This window comes from Athene cunicularia, assembly GCF_003259725.1.
Source record: "Athene cunicularia isolate RWA chromosome 5 unlocalized genomic scaffold, athCun1 chr5_part3, whole genome shotgun sequence".
In the NCBI taxonomy this organism is placed as follows: Eukaryota; Metazoa; Chordata; class Aves; order Strigiformes; family Strigidae; genus Athene; species Athene cunicularia.
The window spans coordinates 7,861,070-7,877,393 of NW_020799103.1; the positions used below are offsets into that span (position 1 = coordinate 7,861,070).

Below are 16,324 nucleotides of genomic sequence, written 5' to 3' on the forward strand. Positions count from 1 at the left end.
AAAGCGGTATTGAAGCTTACTCTAATACCTTGGTGGAGGTTGTATTACATCTCTATTCCAAGACTTTTAAGATGATCTTAGAATGTTGGCACTCTTTGAAGATGCACCTGTTGCAGGTGTTGATCTGAATGTTTTTCTTTCATGTGAAGTCACTCAAAATGTGCTCCTGTGACCAGCTGTCAGCTGCCCAGTTTCAGAAGCTCTTTGAAGAACTAGACAAAGATGCCATTAAGCAAGTATGTATCTGACAACCATTTATAAAGTGTTGTAAGTTGAGTGTGGTCTTGTGCAAAATTGAGAGCATTCTGTTATAAAGCATATAAACCAACTTCACAACTTGTTGAATGCAAGGTGTCTGATTTTTAAGTTGTTCATGGATTGCTCTTATAGTCACAAACAGCATTGCTTTGGGGGCTTTTACAGTGGTAGTTTGGGGTTGACAGGTAGCATTCAACATACAAAATGCATGGTTGCTTGTTCTGTCAGCATTTTTAAGCAACTTGGCCAGGTGAGATAGATGAAGGCTCTGTGTGTGTATTTTGTTTGTAAGGTTCATTACGAGGGAACAAAGAAATAGGAGTTAGACTTACAGCATAGACCTTCTGAAAAGTGCTGTGGAGAAATGAGTGCTCTGTACTTGTTTTTGGCTTGATTTTGATGTCTTTATTTTTGATGAAATGCGAGGGCTTTGTTTTGTTGTGACAATCCTGTGTTAAATCAATGCACCTCTGCTATATATTAGTCTTTGCAGGGTAGCAATAAAATATTCTCAGGCTAAGACTTTCCTCCAGTCCCTGAAGGAAGAATGAAATGTGGATTCTTCAAGTGTTCAGATGAAGATGGGCAGAAAGCAGTCTTCTCCACTTGGAGAAAGAGAGAAAGAAAGGGGGGAAAAAAAATCAAACTTTTTGAGGGTTAGGAAATGTTCTCTTCTATGTTTGCATATAACTAAGACTTATTAATCTTTTAAGGAGATTAAATGTTGGGAAATAGGAAAGGAATGTGTACAATTAGTAGCTTGGTGTTTAGTTAACCTGCTTGAGGCATTGGAGAGAGGTTGGGTTATCTCACTTTTTCACCATTATCTTGTGTTGTGCCATAATCATCAACCCATTGGCTAATCAGAAATGATCTCTTGCTGATAATGGTCAGAGCTTGAAAATATCCTCCTCCTGAAATGTCAAAATTAGCATGTGGCCTTGAGGTTTTAATTTGAAAATGTCTGTTTCTTAGATCTGAGATTGGGTGTGGGTTTCCTCCATTATTATTAAGATGCTTATGCTTTGTCTCTCAGCAAATCCTTTGTGTTCTTTTCAGCATCCTCCCAGTCCAGAGTACCAATCCCATTTTATGCAGAAAATGCAGTTTGTCTTTGGCCATCCCTACTTTGGCTACTTGGGAAATGTTGTAGCCCTTGCAAACATTGTTTCTATCTGTGTAAGTAAAAGGGTTGTTTTGTTTTGTTTTGTTTTTTCCCTGTGGTACAAATTTCCGTTCTGTTTTTGTTCTTTTGTCTCTGTTCTGATAACCACCAGCAGATATCCGTGTTTGGCATGCTGTAGTCATGCACAGTCTTAGGAGAGAACACTTGCAGCTAAAAAATACATTCTGAGCTGCTTGGAAAGTTATGTGCAAAGCATAAAATACTTGTGCTTTAAAAATCTGGCTTATGCAGCAGTAAAGCAGTGGATTCATAAAATATTTCTTGTTGTTTAAGGTGGTTTTGGTGATGGATGCAGACAAGCAGCCATCTGAAAGAGATGACTTCTTCCTGGGGGTAAGATGCAGCAGTATTCCTATAGTTATTACTGTTTTGTGAGGTGTCAATAATTCTAATAATTATTTTTATTTTGGGGGTAAAGGTTATCAACTGCTTCTTCATCCTATACTATCTGCTGGAAATGTTACTGAAAATCTTAGCAATGGGCTTGAAGAGATACTTGTCATACCCAAGCAATAGATTTGATGGACTTCTGACTATAATTTTGCTGGTAAGCTTTTTGTTGATTTCTGTATTCCTGGATTTGTTAACTAGGATGATTAGGAACTGCAGGTTCCTCAGCTAGTGGAATTGCTTTTTATTCAACACTAATATGCTAAGTTAAACAGCAGGAGCCAGTGTTGTGGTTTTTAATGGCCTGAACGTTTTGGTTCTCTCGGGGTCTCCTTTCTGAAGGCAGGCTTTTTAAAATTGATGGAAAAGGTGAGCTTTTGTATAAGCAGCCTTTTTAATTTTATTTGGAACCGTTCAACTCTTGGAGTTGAATTCATAAGGAATTCTGTTGCATAGCTAAAAATCACTTTTTTCTTTAAATTAAAAAAAGTGGCAGATTATTTGTTATTATACCATGTTATTTGACATGTGGTAGTATGTGTTATTTTATTATATTGTTATTATATTTGTTATTTGGTAAAAGCCTGAAACCCATATGGCAGATGAGGCCAAATTCACAGTTAATGTAATTCACTGTATATCCTTACATGTCCCTGTTGCATGATGTGGGTACATTGGCTTACTTTGGGGAATATCTAATCAAATATGACAATTTCAGAATTTTAAAATGAGTCACATTAGCATCTTAAAGCTCTAGAAAATGTTTTCTGTCAAGAAACTTCTGTAATTTTTGAAACACAGAATTACGAAGTAAGGTTTTGACTTTTTTTTTTTCTTCCCTAACTAAAGGTTTTGGAGATTGCAACTTTTGCTGTGTATGGATTTCCTCATCGTGGTTGGTATGTAATCTCTGTGAACTCTTGCACTTTGCTCGGGTTCTGGGGTGGGACAGGGGAATATACACACAAGTTCATACATGCTTATATCATCACGCTATGATTGTGAGCCCAGTCCACAATTTACCAAACCTCATACAAGTTCTCACCCTTGTAGTCATTAGAGGCCCTGCAATCTGGATAAGTGAAAGAAAATAATTTTTTTTTTTTCATAAAATTCAGAGTCCTTTTTAGCTATTCTGAGAAGGATGCATTTGTATTACTTGTGATCTGATGTAAAATTGTATCAGAAGACCTACGCTTACTAAAGATGCAGGAATGGGAATTGAGTACAACACACACAACAAGCTACTAACCTAATGTGTTTCAGTATCAGATTGTCCAGTTATCCCAATTATATAAATTCCCAAACAGCTGGCAAAGCCCCTTGTACCCTGTATGTAGATTGAAGTCTGAGTTTTGTTTCATTTTGTAGGAAAATTCCCATGGACTTGAACTACTTATCTATATTGGAATAGCAAGCAGTTGTATTTTGATTTTTCTTAAGTTCAAACAGGTCTTGGATAGCTATCCTGATCTTTTTTTGGTTATCAAACACATAAAAATCATTGTTTTCTCTCTTAAAATTTGAAAACTGCCATCATAACAAAAGAGGAAAGCAAAAGACTTCTGGAAAATTTCCAGAATCTTACTTTCAGGGGTGATTCGTAACACATTCTGATACTTTGTCTCTTTATACAAGCTCTATTCTTAAGGCATTGCTCGCTCTCCCTAATTTGTCAGGATATTTGTCATGTTGCCTTTCAGGAAGTTATCTTAATTTACATTAGTATCTGTGAAGACATCTGGTAGATCTTACAGCTTGAAATGGGTTTATTTTTAAACACTACTTGCACTCCTATTGCTCAAAACCAATGATTGCCATAAGAACATTAATTGCTAATAATCTAATGGCGTTAACTATTGATCTAATGTAAGTGATTATAGTTGAATTTGATTTTGTCCTTTGATTCTGAAATGTAGACAATTGTTTGCACTACAGTAGTGTCCTGAAGCACCAGTGACACTGTGTCAGCCACAGATTACAACCCAGATGAGTCCTGAGTCTTAATGCTGGTTACAGTGTGTGCTGTTGGTAATTGATTTGTGTGTAGATATAACATCTTCAGGACAGGACTAAGATGTAACTATTATTCTAGAATACGCGTTCTATGCAGTGTTGTCTTAAATATTTTCTTTCATTATTAGAGCTGAATATATTGGTGATGGAAATAATGATTTAGCATCTGTGTTACTAAGGACCTTTTTCATTAACATTTTTTGTCCCCCACCACCTGCCCACCTTTCTGGTGAAGAAGAATCTGGCATGCTGATGTACAAGTCAGCTAAAAATCAGGCTGAGATATGAAGTGCATGTATATGACCTGTGGAATATGCATATAAGGAAGAAGCTTGGCAAGGCGGTCTGTTAGCTTAGTGCTTTTTTTTGGAGCCTAACTTCAGCCAAGCATACCCTGAAGAATTAATGCATGTCTTTGTGCAAGTTCCTGAAGTATCTCGCTATAGCAGTATTTTTGTTTCACTCTGTTTTCTGAAAGGACCCTCTGATACCTCCCCCCCAGCAGGAGGAAGGCCACTTACCCAGGTATTTTAGTATAAACATGCACTTCAAAGAGCACTATATGCATATTTAAGAGCCCAGGGTAAATAGTTCACTTTCTTAATCATTTATTAGAGTCTACTGTAGAGTACTGTAATCTACTTCCTTGTACAGATTATAGATTTTTCTATAGAATAATTCAGGCTGGAAGGGACCTTGGGAGGTCTGTATTCCAGTCTCCTGCTCAAAGCAAGGCTGGACTGAGTTACTCAAAGCTTTACTCAGTTGAGTCTTGTAAACCCCCAGTGACAGAGACTTGCACAACCTCTCTGGATAACCTGTGCCTCTGTCTTACTGTCCTCATGGTTGACAAGTTCTTCAGTTCTTCCTTATATCTGGTGTGAGCCTCCACCCTTTCAGCTTACACCTACTGTCCCTTGCCCTCCTCCTAAGCCCACTGAGCAGCCTGGCTCTGTCCTCTTAAGGGCTGCTTCCGAAGTCTTGGGAGGCTGTTGCTAGACCCTTCTGAAGCATTGCTCTTCAGCTGGACAAGCCCAGTTCCTGCAGTTTCTCTTTGTAGGGCAGGTGTATCATCCCCTGATCATCTTGTTGGGCCTCTGCTGATCTTTATGCAGTCTGTCCCTTTCCTCTACTGGGGACTCCAAAACTGGCTGCAATGTTCTGTCAATTACAGGTTATAAAGAGTGTTTCCATGAGGAAATAAAACTCTTTTATTTCTCTCCAGGTTTATTTTAATATGCCATGGATGTTAACGAAAAGTTATGGAGAATTTACAGTTACCTGCAGCCCAGTAGATTTAACTGTCTTTCTGTCATAGGCTGTTTCTCTGATTTGTTATCTTCTCCCATCTTTTCTAGGAGACCTGAGTTCATGGGCTTGTTATCCCTGTGGGATATGGTGCGATTGGTGAACATGTTAATTGTGTTCAGGTTCCTGCGGATTATTCCTAATATGAAGGTGTTTATTTATCCTTTCATATTTCTGATTTCTTTGGTCAAATTGGGAATTCTGTTAAAGCATTTCAGAATAATGTGTAAATTGCAATCCTGTTGCACCTGAGTGGGATTATACCTTAGCTCTAACTGTCCAGACTATTGCACAACACCTCACAAACTCACTGTCTCCTTAAGTGGTTTTCTCTGTCGAGGTGACAGGGAAGTTCTCTTGATGTCACTGCAACTGATGCTGGTATTCTAAAATGGGCAAATGCACCCAGAAAGACCGGTCCAATTTGTGTAATGCTTCAGTCTTAATTAAATGAGTGGATATGATATCCTTGAAAGACTTGGTACTGAGGAGGTGACAGACTTGCTTTCACTAGACGCTGCCAGACGTTTTGGTCATGCAAACAGTTATGTGGGATGAATCCCTCTTTGCACTTCTCCTGTATGGGTATTTCCACCAGCATACCTGTACATAAATCTGAAATCACTTGGAGTTATTTGATTGTTTGTTATAATCCTGCATGTAGACTTTCTTGAAAGCTAAACCCAAATTAGCGTCAGGTGCAGGAATTGTATCTTAGTTCAATAAGCCATAAATATCTACCTGATGTAATCAGAGGTCATAGTGTCAGTGGAAAGTGTAAACTAGAAACTCTGTGGATCAAATGCGTAGCTGTCACTCTGGAGCTGTGGGGCACTTGTGACTTTTTCCTGTTCTAATCTTACTAAGAATTTAGTCCTTTAAGTCACAGTACCTGTGTGTATTTAAAATTTATCATAATGCCTATGTATGTAAAGGACTACACTGTTGTTTATTCATTTTAAGTACCTCATGGAAATATCACTGTATGAAAGATGTCCTGAATTTAGGTATAGCTTACTTTTCTTGTTGGCATTGCTTTGTCCTTTTAGTGAAATAATTTGATGTGAATTGGAAGTGTGATGAATGTCATGCATATAAAATTCTGCTTTGTTTTAGTTCATGGCTTTGGTTGTTACTACATTGCTGGATCTGGTAAAAAACTTGAGAGCCTTTGCAGGAATCCTTGTGGTAAGTCATGATTTAAGACTGTAATTTCTTTTTTTATAGTTAGCACTATAATAAGGGTATGTCATCAAACAAGAAAACAAGTTTCCTTCTTTGACAATCACCATGAACAGTAACATTTCACCTTTTAATTGGCCAGTTCTTCTCCAGGGCATGGCTTGCAAAGCCACAAGAAACTAATGTTTTGTTATGGGCTGCACAGTGACAGTGACTCATTTACCAGTTTCCTTTAGGAGTGCCTTTAAAAGAGTGTTTGAAACTTTCTCAGAGTGCTTGCCTCAGGCTGGATACTCTAGTTTCAAATAGAAATTCATCTGATGCTAAAACTGGATTAGTATTTCTTACCCTGGCTTGCTTATGTTAAATTAAATAGCAAAACAACTTGTAAATGGTTTTCTGTTGAGAAGGCCTTGAGCTGGTTTGTTTGGTTTTTGAGAGCCTCTGCCATCCTGTTTTAGGTGTGTCTGTGTGCAGTGTATACTTTGTAAATGTGCAATTAAAGGATGGATCACAATGCGTGATGTCAATTACATAAATTCTCCATTTCCCAACTCTGGAGTTTCTGGCTTTGCAATGATGTCTTCCTGGTAAAGCAAAGAAGTGCCTGGGTAGTGTTTTTTGTTGGTGTGTGTGGTTTCTTTAGCGTACATGAATTTGAGGTAATGTTTAGTGGGCAAGGATTTGCTGTGTATAAGGTATTGTCTTAAAAAGTTGTTCTAGTCTATATACTTAGCATGCAATTTACCCAGAATATCTGTTTTTGTCATTAGTAATCTTTGCTTTTATCTGTAGGAGAGAGGCCTGAAGTTGCAGTTTGGACAGGTTTATGTTGCGATATGAAATATAGATATTGGTTTGGGCAGAGCTAAGTTGCTAACAAATTTGTTGTGTTGTACAAGCCACACTGGCCACTGTAAGCTACTCTTGAAAGATAAATACTTTGGGAGTGCAGGAACAGGGCAGTTAGCTTTTGCAGATGAAAGGTTTTCAGGAGCATAAATGCCAATCTTGCATATGCTACGAACGGGTTCAGTATAATGAAAAGCTTTTCATTAGTCAATGTATTAAGCTATTTAAAGGCTGACTGCAGTTTTGCTAATTTTGCCAGTTCTTGGTTAAGTACATCTGCCGTGCTAAAGGAGCAGACGTTTGCTTGTCACCTCTGTTGGAGGCTGGTAGGGTTGTGTTGTGGATAGGTGGGGGAGGCAGTGATTGGCATTGCTGCTGGATCAGAGCCCCTACATCAGAGCCCTCAGAGAGAGCAGTTTTGTGGTGAGCTGTTTTGTGCTTTACACTAGGACCCAAAGCTGTGTTGCTACTGGCATGACAGCACCGGGGCTGTAGCATTCTGCTGGATGCTCTTTTCATTCCTGAAAGACATTATTAAGATGACAGTAGCCTGTAGTAATATGCTTGATTTTATTTTTAGGAACTTTGCATTAGTGTTTCAATCTGGTGTTCCTACCCATATAATGCTCATGAAGTGGTTTAAATGTCTGCTGCTGATTGTCCTTAATTCTGGGAGTGTGAACTGTAGTTTTGCACCAGCTGTGAGACAAGTCTGCCACTTCCATTAATTTGATTTGCTTTTACTTGAGGCTACGTGGAAGCTGTCACTGAGATTCTACTGTAGTGAAGTCTGACTCAATTGCCATCTGATGCAAAATGTCTTCCTAATGTTTGCTTGGAACACACGCTGATAAAGTAATGTAACTGATTAGCTAATTTCTCAGGCAATGCTTGTTTTAAACGTATCTTTTTCAAAGGATAAAATCAACTTCATTAGGGCCAAGACAGATACTCCATCTTCTGGCAGGCTGTGGAATAGCTTCAGCTTCAGTAGTGTTCAAAGTGCTGTGGTTCATAGGTCAGGGCAGTTTCTCTTTTTCTCCTCCCAGATGTCCCTCTTGGGTCTGTTTTTTAGCAAAACACAGAAATATGACTAAAGACACTTTCATTTGAAGGTTCAGCTTATTTCAAGCCGTCCCAGGACAAATTTACTCAGAGAATTGAAGTTGTAGGCTATTTCTAGAACAATCTTTTTAAGATTAGCAGTTGCAAAAATCATGTATGCAACTGCTGAAGACTGTGAAAGGTATCTCTTTTAAAGAGATTTGCATTTTTACAATTAAAATACAGAAGTTCCAAAATCCTGTGTTATTGAAACCTTTATTTTTAGACTAATAGAACATTTTCAAAGAAGTTGCTGATGTAATACAAAATATTGGCTTAATTTTGCCCTTCAGTTAATTTTAATAAAAGCTTATTTTCAGTGAATCTAGCAGGAAGGTCCCCAGATACTTAGGTTATTCCTTGTAAATACATGATGTTTTATTGTTTTTGTTTTCTAAGTCACTATTCTGTAGTGTTCATAGTTAAATTTCAGCATTCTGAGACAAAACAAACCCCACCAGATCATAAAGTTAAATGATTTACTGCATTTTAACAAATGAAAGTTCAAATAGACTAAAAGCAAACAGCTAAGTAATACAGACATAGAGAAGTATTTTCACTTTAATAGCTTGAGGCATTGTTCTTGACCAAATTCCTTTTAACTGTGGTACTAATATCAATTCCATGTTAATTGTGGTGTTTTCTTATTCAGTGACAGAAATATTCAAAACTAATACTTGCTTACATGCCTTTCAGGTGGTTTTCTATGCATTTGCTATAACTGGCATAATGCTGTTTAAAGGTGCTCTTGTTCCCATGGGAAATATCAGGTAATGTTCTAAACATCACTACTTATAAAGAATTTGTTTTTCAAAAGCATCTGCAACTCAGTACCTCTGAGTTGTTTGTTGTTGGTTGTAGGTTTTTTTTTCATTCTTATTCTTGCAGCCATTCTTCTTTTAATGTTAAATCACACAAACTTTCCATTTGTTACTTCTTCCTCTTGCTGTATTGAAATTGCAGGAATGCTTATCTGTAGCTTGGAGTTTCACCCTGCTGTAGCTTAAATACTTTAAAGGTTATTTCCCTTGTTTTCTGTCCATATGGGATACTTAACTTTCTACAAGGCACTCGGCACAATCTTGTTTTTATGGTACAGTACATAGAAAGCTGTGCTCATGTTAGCCTGTAACTCTCTTACAGTGCTGTCAATACAACATATGGTAACGGCACTCTGCAGTGTGGGACCTACGAACAGCTGGAATATTGGCCGAACAACTTTGATGACTTTGCTGTGAGTCTGACCATTGATGGAATCCGTCCCTCTTTTCCTCTCTGCTTATCTCTTCCCCCTGTTTTCTGAAGCTCACCTGTGTGATATAGCCACTCAGCTTCTGGCTTACTCCTGTTATTCAGGCAGCAGTGGTGACCCTCTGGGATGTGATGGTGGTGAACAACTGGCAAGTCTTTTTGGAAGCATTTTCAAGATACTCAAGTCCGTAAGTAGCAGTGATAATACTAAAAAAGTCCCATATAAATCTGGGTATAAGGTAACTGAGCAAGAATTATACACACAGCACAGTTTCTGCTATCTGCTAAGAAGGGTGCTGTTTACCTTTCCTTTGGGTCAATTCAGGTATATAAGAAATAAACTTGATACTTCATGGCTGATCTTTAACTTGTGTAACATGATGGTTGGTCTAGTGCTTGGTGGATGCCATGAAATCCATTTGTCACGTTTAGAAGGGATGGCAAACTGTCTTGGTAGTCATCTTGTTCCAAAAAAGAGTGAATGACTTCAGTGGATTATAAACAGGCTTGGAACATGTGTTTGGTGGGTGCCTCTTGCTATAGACCCAATCTCACAGAAATATTAGTGAATTTCTGTAATTAATTTTGGGCTGCTCCTGTATTTTTCCTGTGTGTGAACAATTTTTTTAAGACTTAAAACCTTGGACATACCTTTTATTTGTATTTAATTACTTTATGGGAATGCTTGAATGAGCTAGATAGCCTCTGGGTTGAGCTGTTCCAGTGATCCTTGGCTAGTTAACTCAGCGTGTAGTTAAGTTGTGGAACGCTCTTCTACAGGCTGTTTTGTGATAAATGTTTAATGTGGCCTGGTGAAGACCGGACAAATTGTGAAAGAGATATCTTTTGGGATCTGCAATGAATGAAACCTACCTCTAGTTCAGGCAATCTCTGAACTGCAAGTGGTTGGAGACTAGGAAAGCACTTGGGGGTGTTTTGCAATGGTTTTGCACTCTTTCCTGTGTTTCTGCTTTTGACTGCTCTCAGAGAGTACTGGCCTAGATGGATTTTTGCTGTGACCCAGTATAAATTCTATGAGGCTGCTTTTCTGTCCCCTCAGGGTTCCATTAAGTATGTTAAGTGGGAGGAGTGAGTCTGGCTAACTTAATGGAATGCTAAGTTGTTTTTTTTTTCATTTTAATTTTTTGTTCTAGACCTCCTTTTACAGTAATAAAGTAGTAATATTCTACTTCAAGGAAAAATGTGATTTCATGGCTCTTTTTGGTCGCTTTCAGGCTGAGGTTATTTACTGCTTACTTTTACTTATTGTCTGTTCATCTGACCTGCAGGTGGGCAAAGATCTATTTTGTAGCCTGGTGGTTGATCTCCTCTGTCATCTGGGTTAATCTCTTCGTAGCTTTACTGCTAGAGGTAAGGAGTGTGTTTATTTGGCATTAGATCCTGAAGATAGGTTCTAATTTGTGTGGGGAAATGAAGAAATCCAGACAGCTTTTTGGGAAAAGCATGTTGGTTTTGTGTGTGTGCCTAATCTTCCTCCTTGCTGCTCTTTCCCTGAGATGTTGAGGAAGCATTTTCTTCTTCCTAGACAAGCGTATATTTTATTTACAACTTTGTCACAAATCTAGTTGCACTTCATTGAGTGTGTACATTTTTCTTTATAACTCACTCTATAAAGGTGAAAAATAATTTATTATAAAATTTCTTGTCTCTTCTACATTAGCATTTAACTCTGCATTAGTTATTCAAGCCACAGGCTTTTTGCCTTTTGATTTGTCAGCAAATGAAGTTAACACTCCAAAATTTATATTTTTATTTTATTTGGTTGCTGTGTTTCTTTCTACTGCAATTTGAATTATTACCATAATTCAGTACCACACTAAAAGAGTAGAACTGATAACTTATTTTGAAGAGATCATCTTCTAGAGTTTTTTTAAAAAGCTGTGGAAATGTAGGTACCTAAGCAATGCCATGAAGGACATGTAGTTCTGTTGGTTTCTTGTGTATGCATACTTCTCTGCAAATCCAAATACCTTTTTAATTTTTGATGGTGAAAGGAATGTTAATCATAGTTGTCTACTCCGGGTTAATCATCGTAGACTTCTCTTATAAGTAGTGGAAGAAATTGAGTATCTGTAGAGGGCACTTCATCCCATCTTATAACTTATGAAAGTTTCTTCTTTTGGAGATACTCTTGTTGTTGACTGCATTTAGAGCTGACATTTACTAGTGTAGGCAGAATGGTGAACTTTTAGGCAGAAACTTAGGTATGAGTCTCATGCTGAACCTCAGTCTTGCCCATGAGCATTTCAGAAAAGACTTTCTATTCTAGCTGGAGGCTAATCCTATGAAGCCTTCTACCTGCTAAGTTCTGCAGGGCTGTGGTCAAAGTTTGCTGTAAGAGCCAAGATGCAGCATTCTGTAGCAGGAGAGCAGGATGTCACTATTTTTCTCCCTTTTTTGGCCTAAGCTGTCTGTCTACTCCATAGGTATGGATTATGTCAGAGTAATTAAAAATAGGTAAGGGAACATGACAAAACCAGAAGCTGAGTTCAAGTTGTGATGCCTGGTCTAGGGGTAAGTTTATATATTATTGAGTTTTTAGAGAGGAAAAAATTCAAAGCAGGTGAAGTCTTGTGGGTAGTTCACATGGGTATCTTGGGGAGGCAGGCCTTGCTAGGAGTGGAAGGCAGCAGGGCTGTCTTCTGCTCTATTGTTCTTTGTGTGTGGTGAGAAAGATATTTCGTTCCTAAACAATAGGATTGAATAAAGTAGTGACCTGCAGCCAATAAATATACTGATGCCTAAATAAATCACTGCTCTGACACTGTTAAAAGCAAACCTCACCCTTCTTCCGCACCTTACCTGCAAACATTGATCTGATATAACCTGTTTTCTGATTTCACCTGAAACAGCCTTTAGTTTTCTCCTTTTCCTTTTACATTTCAGAACTTCATTCACAAGTGGGACCGTCGCTGCCATCGAGAGGCCTTTTTAGATATTGAATACCAGCAGACAGTGGAACTAATGTTCAGGTGAGTTGAAATGGGCTTGATAATCAGGCTAGTTTTTTATGTACATGTAAAACAGATGAAGGAAATGTGGTGGCTGCGAGAGGGTGAAAGGCTTCTATTTCCTCCCTGTGAAGCAAATAGTTTCATCTGTTTGGAAAAATTCAGTAAGTGCTCTAGCTAGGCATGGCTTAAGCTGACTTGGTAGCCTAACTTTTATATGCTTTCTGCCCATGGCATGGCGGGAGAAGAGGTGTTGAGGGTGGAGGGAGGAACTGTGCTGAGAGGGAGAAGAAAAGGGAAGATGAGGAAAGTGATGCACATTCTTGGCTTATTATGAAATTGTGGGTGGTGAGTTGATACTTGATGATCATGCACAAGTGGAACTTCTGGTGCACATTGGATATTCAATAGTAGCATTGGGAACATGTTCTCATTTGGGAGTTTTTTCAGGAAAACAGATCTACTGACCTTCAGTTGTATTGTACTGTGTGCAGGAAATTGCTTCCCTGCTTCTTATGGGAAAACAGCTGCTGGTTTCCATGACGCATCTGTAAAGGATGGATCACTTGCAAGTAGATGCATCTTTAGGGAGCATCAACTTATTGTAACTTTAATTCCATTTCATTCTTGAAACAAGCACACGTTACATCTTGGTATGTGCACTGCAAAAACAAATGCTGAGAAGTTCCCTTTGCTGCCTCTAACAATTCATGGTTTTTCTTTGTAGGGATGTTTTGGAAGAACCTACAGAAGAAGAGCTGATGGAAAAACTGCACCAGCATCCACACCTGCAGTTATGTAGGTGACTGGTGGGAAGGACTGATTTATTTAGACCTCTGTTTTCTTGAGGTGGTCAGCTGGAAGAAACTGAATGGATTTTCTGTCAGGTGCTGTTGGGAGAGAGGCTTGTAGGACAGTATGTGACAATTCTCTGCAGAAAAGGGTTTTTTATTTTTGGTTCATATCTTTTTTTGAAAAAGATTTGAATCTTCTAATTTGACTTGATTTTAAGTTGCAATTTTAGAGGAATATTGCAGCTGTTATTTTTATAAATTGTTGATATCAGAATGTTTTATTTTCTTTAAGAAGGGAAAGTGTGTTTAAAAAGACAGTGCACTTTAAAACATGAACTTTGTCACCACTAAGCCTGATACTTTTTTCAGCACAAGAAAATGGGACTGCCTTTTCTGGTAGGTGAGCGTGGCAAGGGCTGTGCCCGGTAATTCATGAATGGATTAGGCAGGACCAGAACAAAATCCATAATCTTTTTGTAATGAGAGTTGAAACACTATTTTTATTGAAATGTGACACCAGTGTATCTGACCAAATGTTTAGGAGTTAATCACAGCAGAACACAGTCAATTTAAAGGTAGTAACGGGGACTCCTGACTTTGCACACCCTCTTTGTTTCTTGGGTTTTGACCTTGGGTTCGTGCTGGTTGCATCATGCTGGTAACTTTGAGAGCAGTTACAACTTTGAATGGAGCAATTGCACTCGTGGTTTTCAGTGTGGTAAAATTGAGCTCTCCTTTAGTGCAAATATTCTCATGTTGCTTTTTAGTGAACCTCTTCCTTTTACTTCTGAGTGCTCTTCTACACTGTATCATATTCCATGAAAAAGTTAGGGAGAATGAACTTTGGCTGGAATGTAGCACCGGGATCACTGCAAGTTTCCCACTTAAAGGAGAGGCGGGGGGAGGAAAAAAAGATTGAATAGGATAATCAAAGTGCTTAACAGTTCAAATTTTCATTCAAGTCTGTGGGAATTGCAAGTGCTCAACCAGTATTGCAAGATCACATTCTTTTGTGGCTTACTGACCACATGCTGTATACCACTAACTTTCACCTGCGTAATACTTTTGGGTAAATAACTTTGTCCACAAATCCGAAGAGGAGTATTAACAGTAAGCTGTGTCCACGTGCTTTTTATTATCCCTTAGTATTCCTCTAAAAAAGGTGGGTTTGTTTGATTCTGTCACATAACTAGTAAATCACTATGAAGAATAGAATCAATCCCAACTACTAATTTTATATGTAAAAACGAAACTGTCCTTTGGGGCTCTGCCTTGTCCTTGAGACGCTTGTCACCAAAATAGACATTATTGTGGTCATCTCTATATTGACAAAACCTTGGGGAAGGTAATTTGCCATAAAACCCTGCTACTATTTATAAGTTATTTGATCCTTTCTTAGATATCAAAACATTTTTCAAGAGTGCCAAGCAGTCATCCTGTATACTTTTCTTCCTCTTTTTTTTCATCATTTGTCTTTTCTTTATTTCCTGCATAAGGGAGAGGAAAATATCTGGGGTGATGATGCATTTGAGCTTGAAAGCATTTTTCTGCCTTATTGTTTAGAAGTTGCATGGTGATTGTCTGTTTCTTTATCATCTGCTTCTATTTTCTTTGTGCTGTGGAACAAAATATGTGCCTCAGCTTGTATATGTGTAGAACAAATCGGAACTGAGCTCTGAGCTACTAACCTGCAATCTTCAGTTTTGTTATCTTGCCTCTTAAGCCATGCTTTTGTCTGTGTTCAGTCTCTTGTCTCTGTTCCAGGATAATCCACCCAGTAACTCACTTGCACTGATTTCAGTGGCATTACCATGCTTATTTTCAGTCATACAATTTGAACACACATCATGGCAATTAGATAAAGGCATCAGCACACAGTCTTTCTAGATTTTTTATTTTATTCAGTATGGCTATGTCAGGATGGCTTCTGCTCCTTCTAGTATGATGTAATCACTGCCACTGATCTATTGGCACCTATTAACAGAGGCTACACAGTCCATTTTACATTTTTACCAAAAAAAGAATTATTTTTGTTTTCTACTTTTCTGAATACTTGAAGTAGCTTTGTCTTGCCAAAAAGGATGTGCCGGTTCTTACCAGCCTGCAAATTCAATTTTTTTTTTTTTTTTGTCTCTTAAGGTTGTCTGGGGTTTTTTAGTGTGTTTTTTCTATTACATTCCACTACAATCTACCAAAGCCACACAAATTGGTGTGGGATTATTATAAACATCACGAATGTCTCCATCAGGCAATCTTTGCATCTGGACAAAGGTGAATAAGGCTTTCTGAAGGGGAATAGTCTTAGTCTTGTTCTTTTTTCATATTTGTGTAAATGACTGAAAGTGTAACTAGAATTTAATACAAAATTGTGGTACCTAATGTCACTTGTACTGGAAGATGTAAATGACAACAAGTCTTATGCAATAATTGTGTAAATCATGAAAGTGAATGTATGTATCTGGGTAAAATTCGAGGTTTGTGTTATTAAAAAAAAGTTCCTTCTCCTTCTTAAAATATGAAAATAATTGAGGTGTTGAAATGATTCTTGTGGTTTGTTTTTGCCCTTCTTCCTCCTACTGATTTCTGTTGTGCTCAGCATCTATGCTCTCATTATCTTTACTAGTTGAAGGCTGGACCCATGGGAGAGGTTACATGCAAGTGGGACACACCTGCCTGGTTTCAAAATGTAGAACCTGAAGTATGCTACTCTGTTATTCTCCAGTTCTAGAAGCTCATAATACCAGCTGTAGGTACTGGATATGCTTAATTTTTGAGGAGAAAGTTCATTGGAACTGAGCTTTGAAGTGTTGAGCAGCTTGATTTCTATTTCTGTTTTAATCTTTGCATCTACAAACTAGGTATTTCTTTATCTCCTTTTCCCCAAGAAGATCACTGCAATAAGCATTATCAAAGCATTTCAACTGGGACAACTTTTGCACATAATTTAGCAGAGTCCATGACGTTCTTTTGAAACAGCTTCTGGTTTAGAAGTTTGGGGTTTTTTAATAATG

General features: G+C 38.0%; 1 protein-coding gene across 1 annotated transcript in view; it reads left to right on the top strand.

Moving 5' to 3' along the window:
* TPCN2 (two pore segment channel 2) overlaps nucleotides 1-16,199 on the top strand; it is a 32,236-nt gene extending 16,037 nt beyond the window's left edge. Inside the window, exons 13-25 of the mRNA XM_026850696.1 lie at nucleotides 150-236; nucleotides 1,318-1,437; nucleotides 1,718-1,777; nucleotides 1,863-1,991; nucleotides 2,684-2,733; nucleotides 5,209-5,308; nucleotides 6,275-6,346; nucleotides 8,993-9,066; nucleotides 9,440-9,530; nucleotides 9,653-9,735; nucleotides 10,837-10,918; nucleotides 12,455-12,540; nucleotides 13,247-16,199. Of these exons, the coding sequence (XP_026706497.1) occupies nucleotides 150-236; nucleotides 1,318-1,437; nucleotides 1,718-1,777; nucleotides 1,863-1,991; nucleotides 2,684-2,733; nucleotides 5,209-5,308; nucleotides 6,275-6,346; nucleotides 8,993-9,066; nucleotides 9,440-9,530; nucleotides 9,653-9,735; nucleotides 10,837-10,918; nucleotides 12,455-12,540; nucleotides 13,247-13,325 (1,113 nt within the window). The 3' untranslated portion in view covers nucleotides 13,326-16,199. The remainder of the gene's footprint in view (nucleotides 1-149; nucleotides 237-1,317; nucleotides 1,438-1,717; nucleotides 1,778-1,862; nucleotides 1,992-2,683; nucleotides 2,734-5,208; nucleotides 5,309-6,274; nucleotides 6,347-8,992; nucleotides 9,067-9,439; nucleotides 9,531-9,652; nucleotides 9,736-10,836; nucleotides 10,919-12,454; nucleotides 12,541-13,246) is intronic.
* The last annotated feature ends 125 nt before the right edge of the window (nucleotides 16,200-16,324 follow it).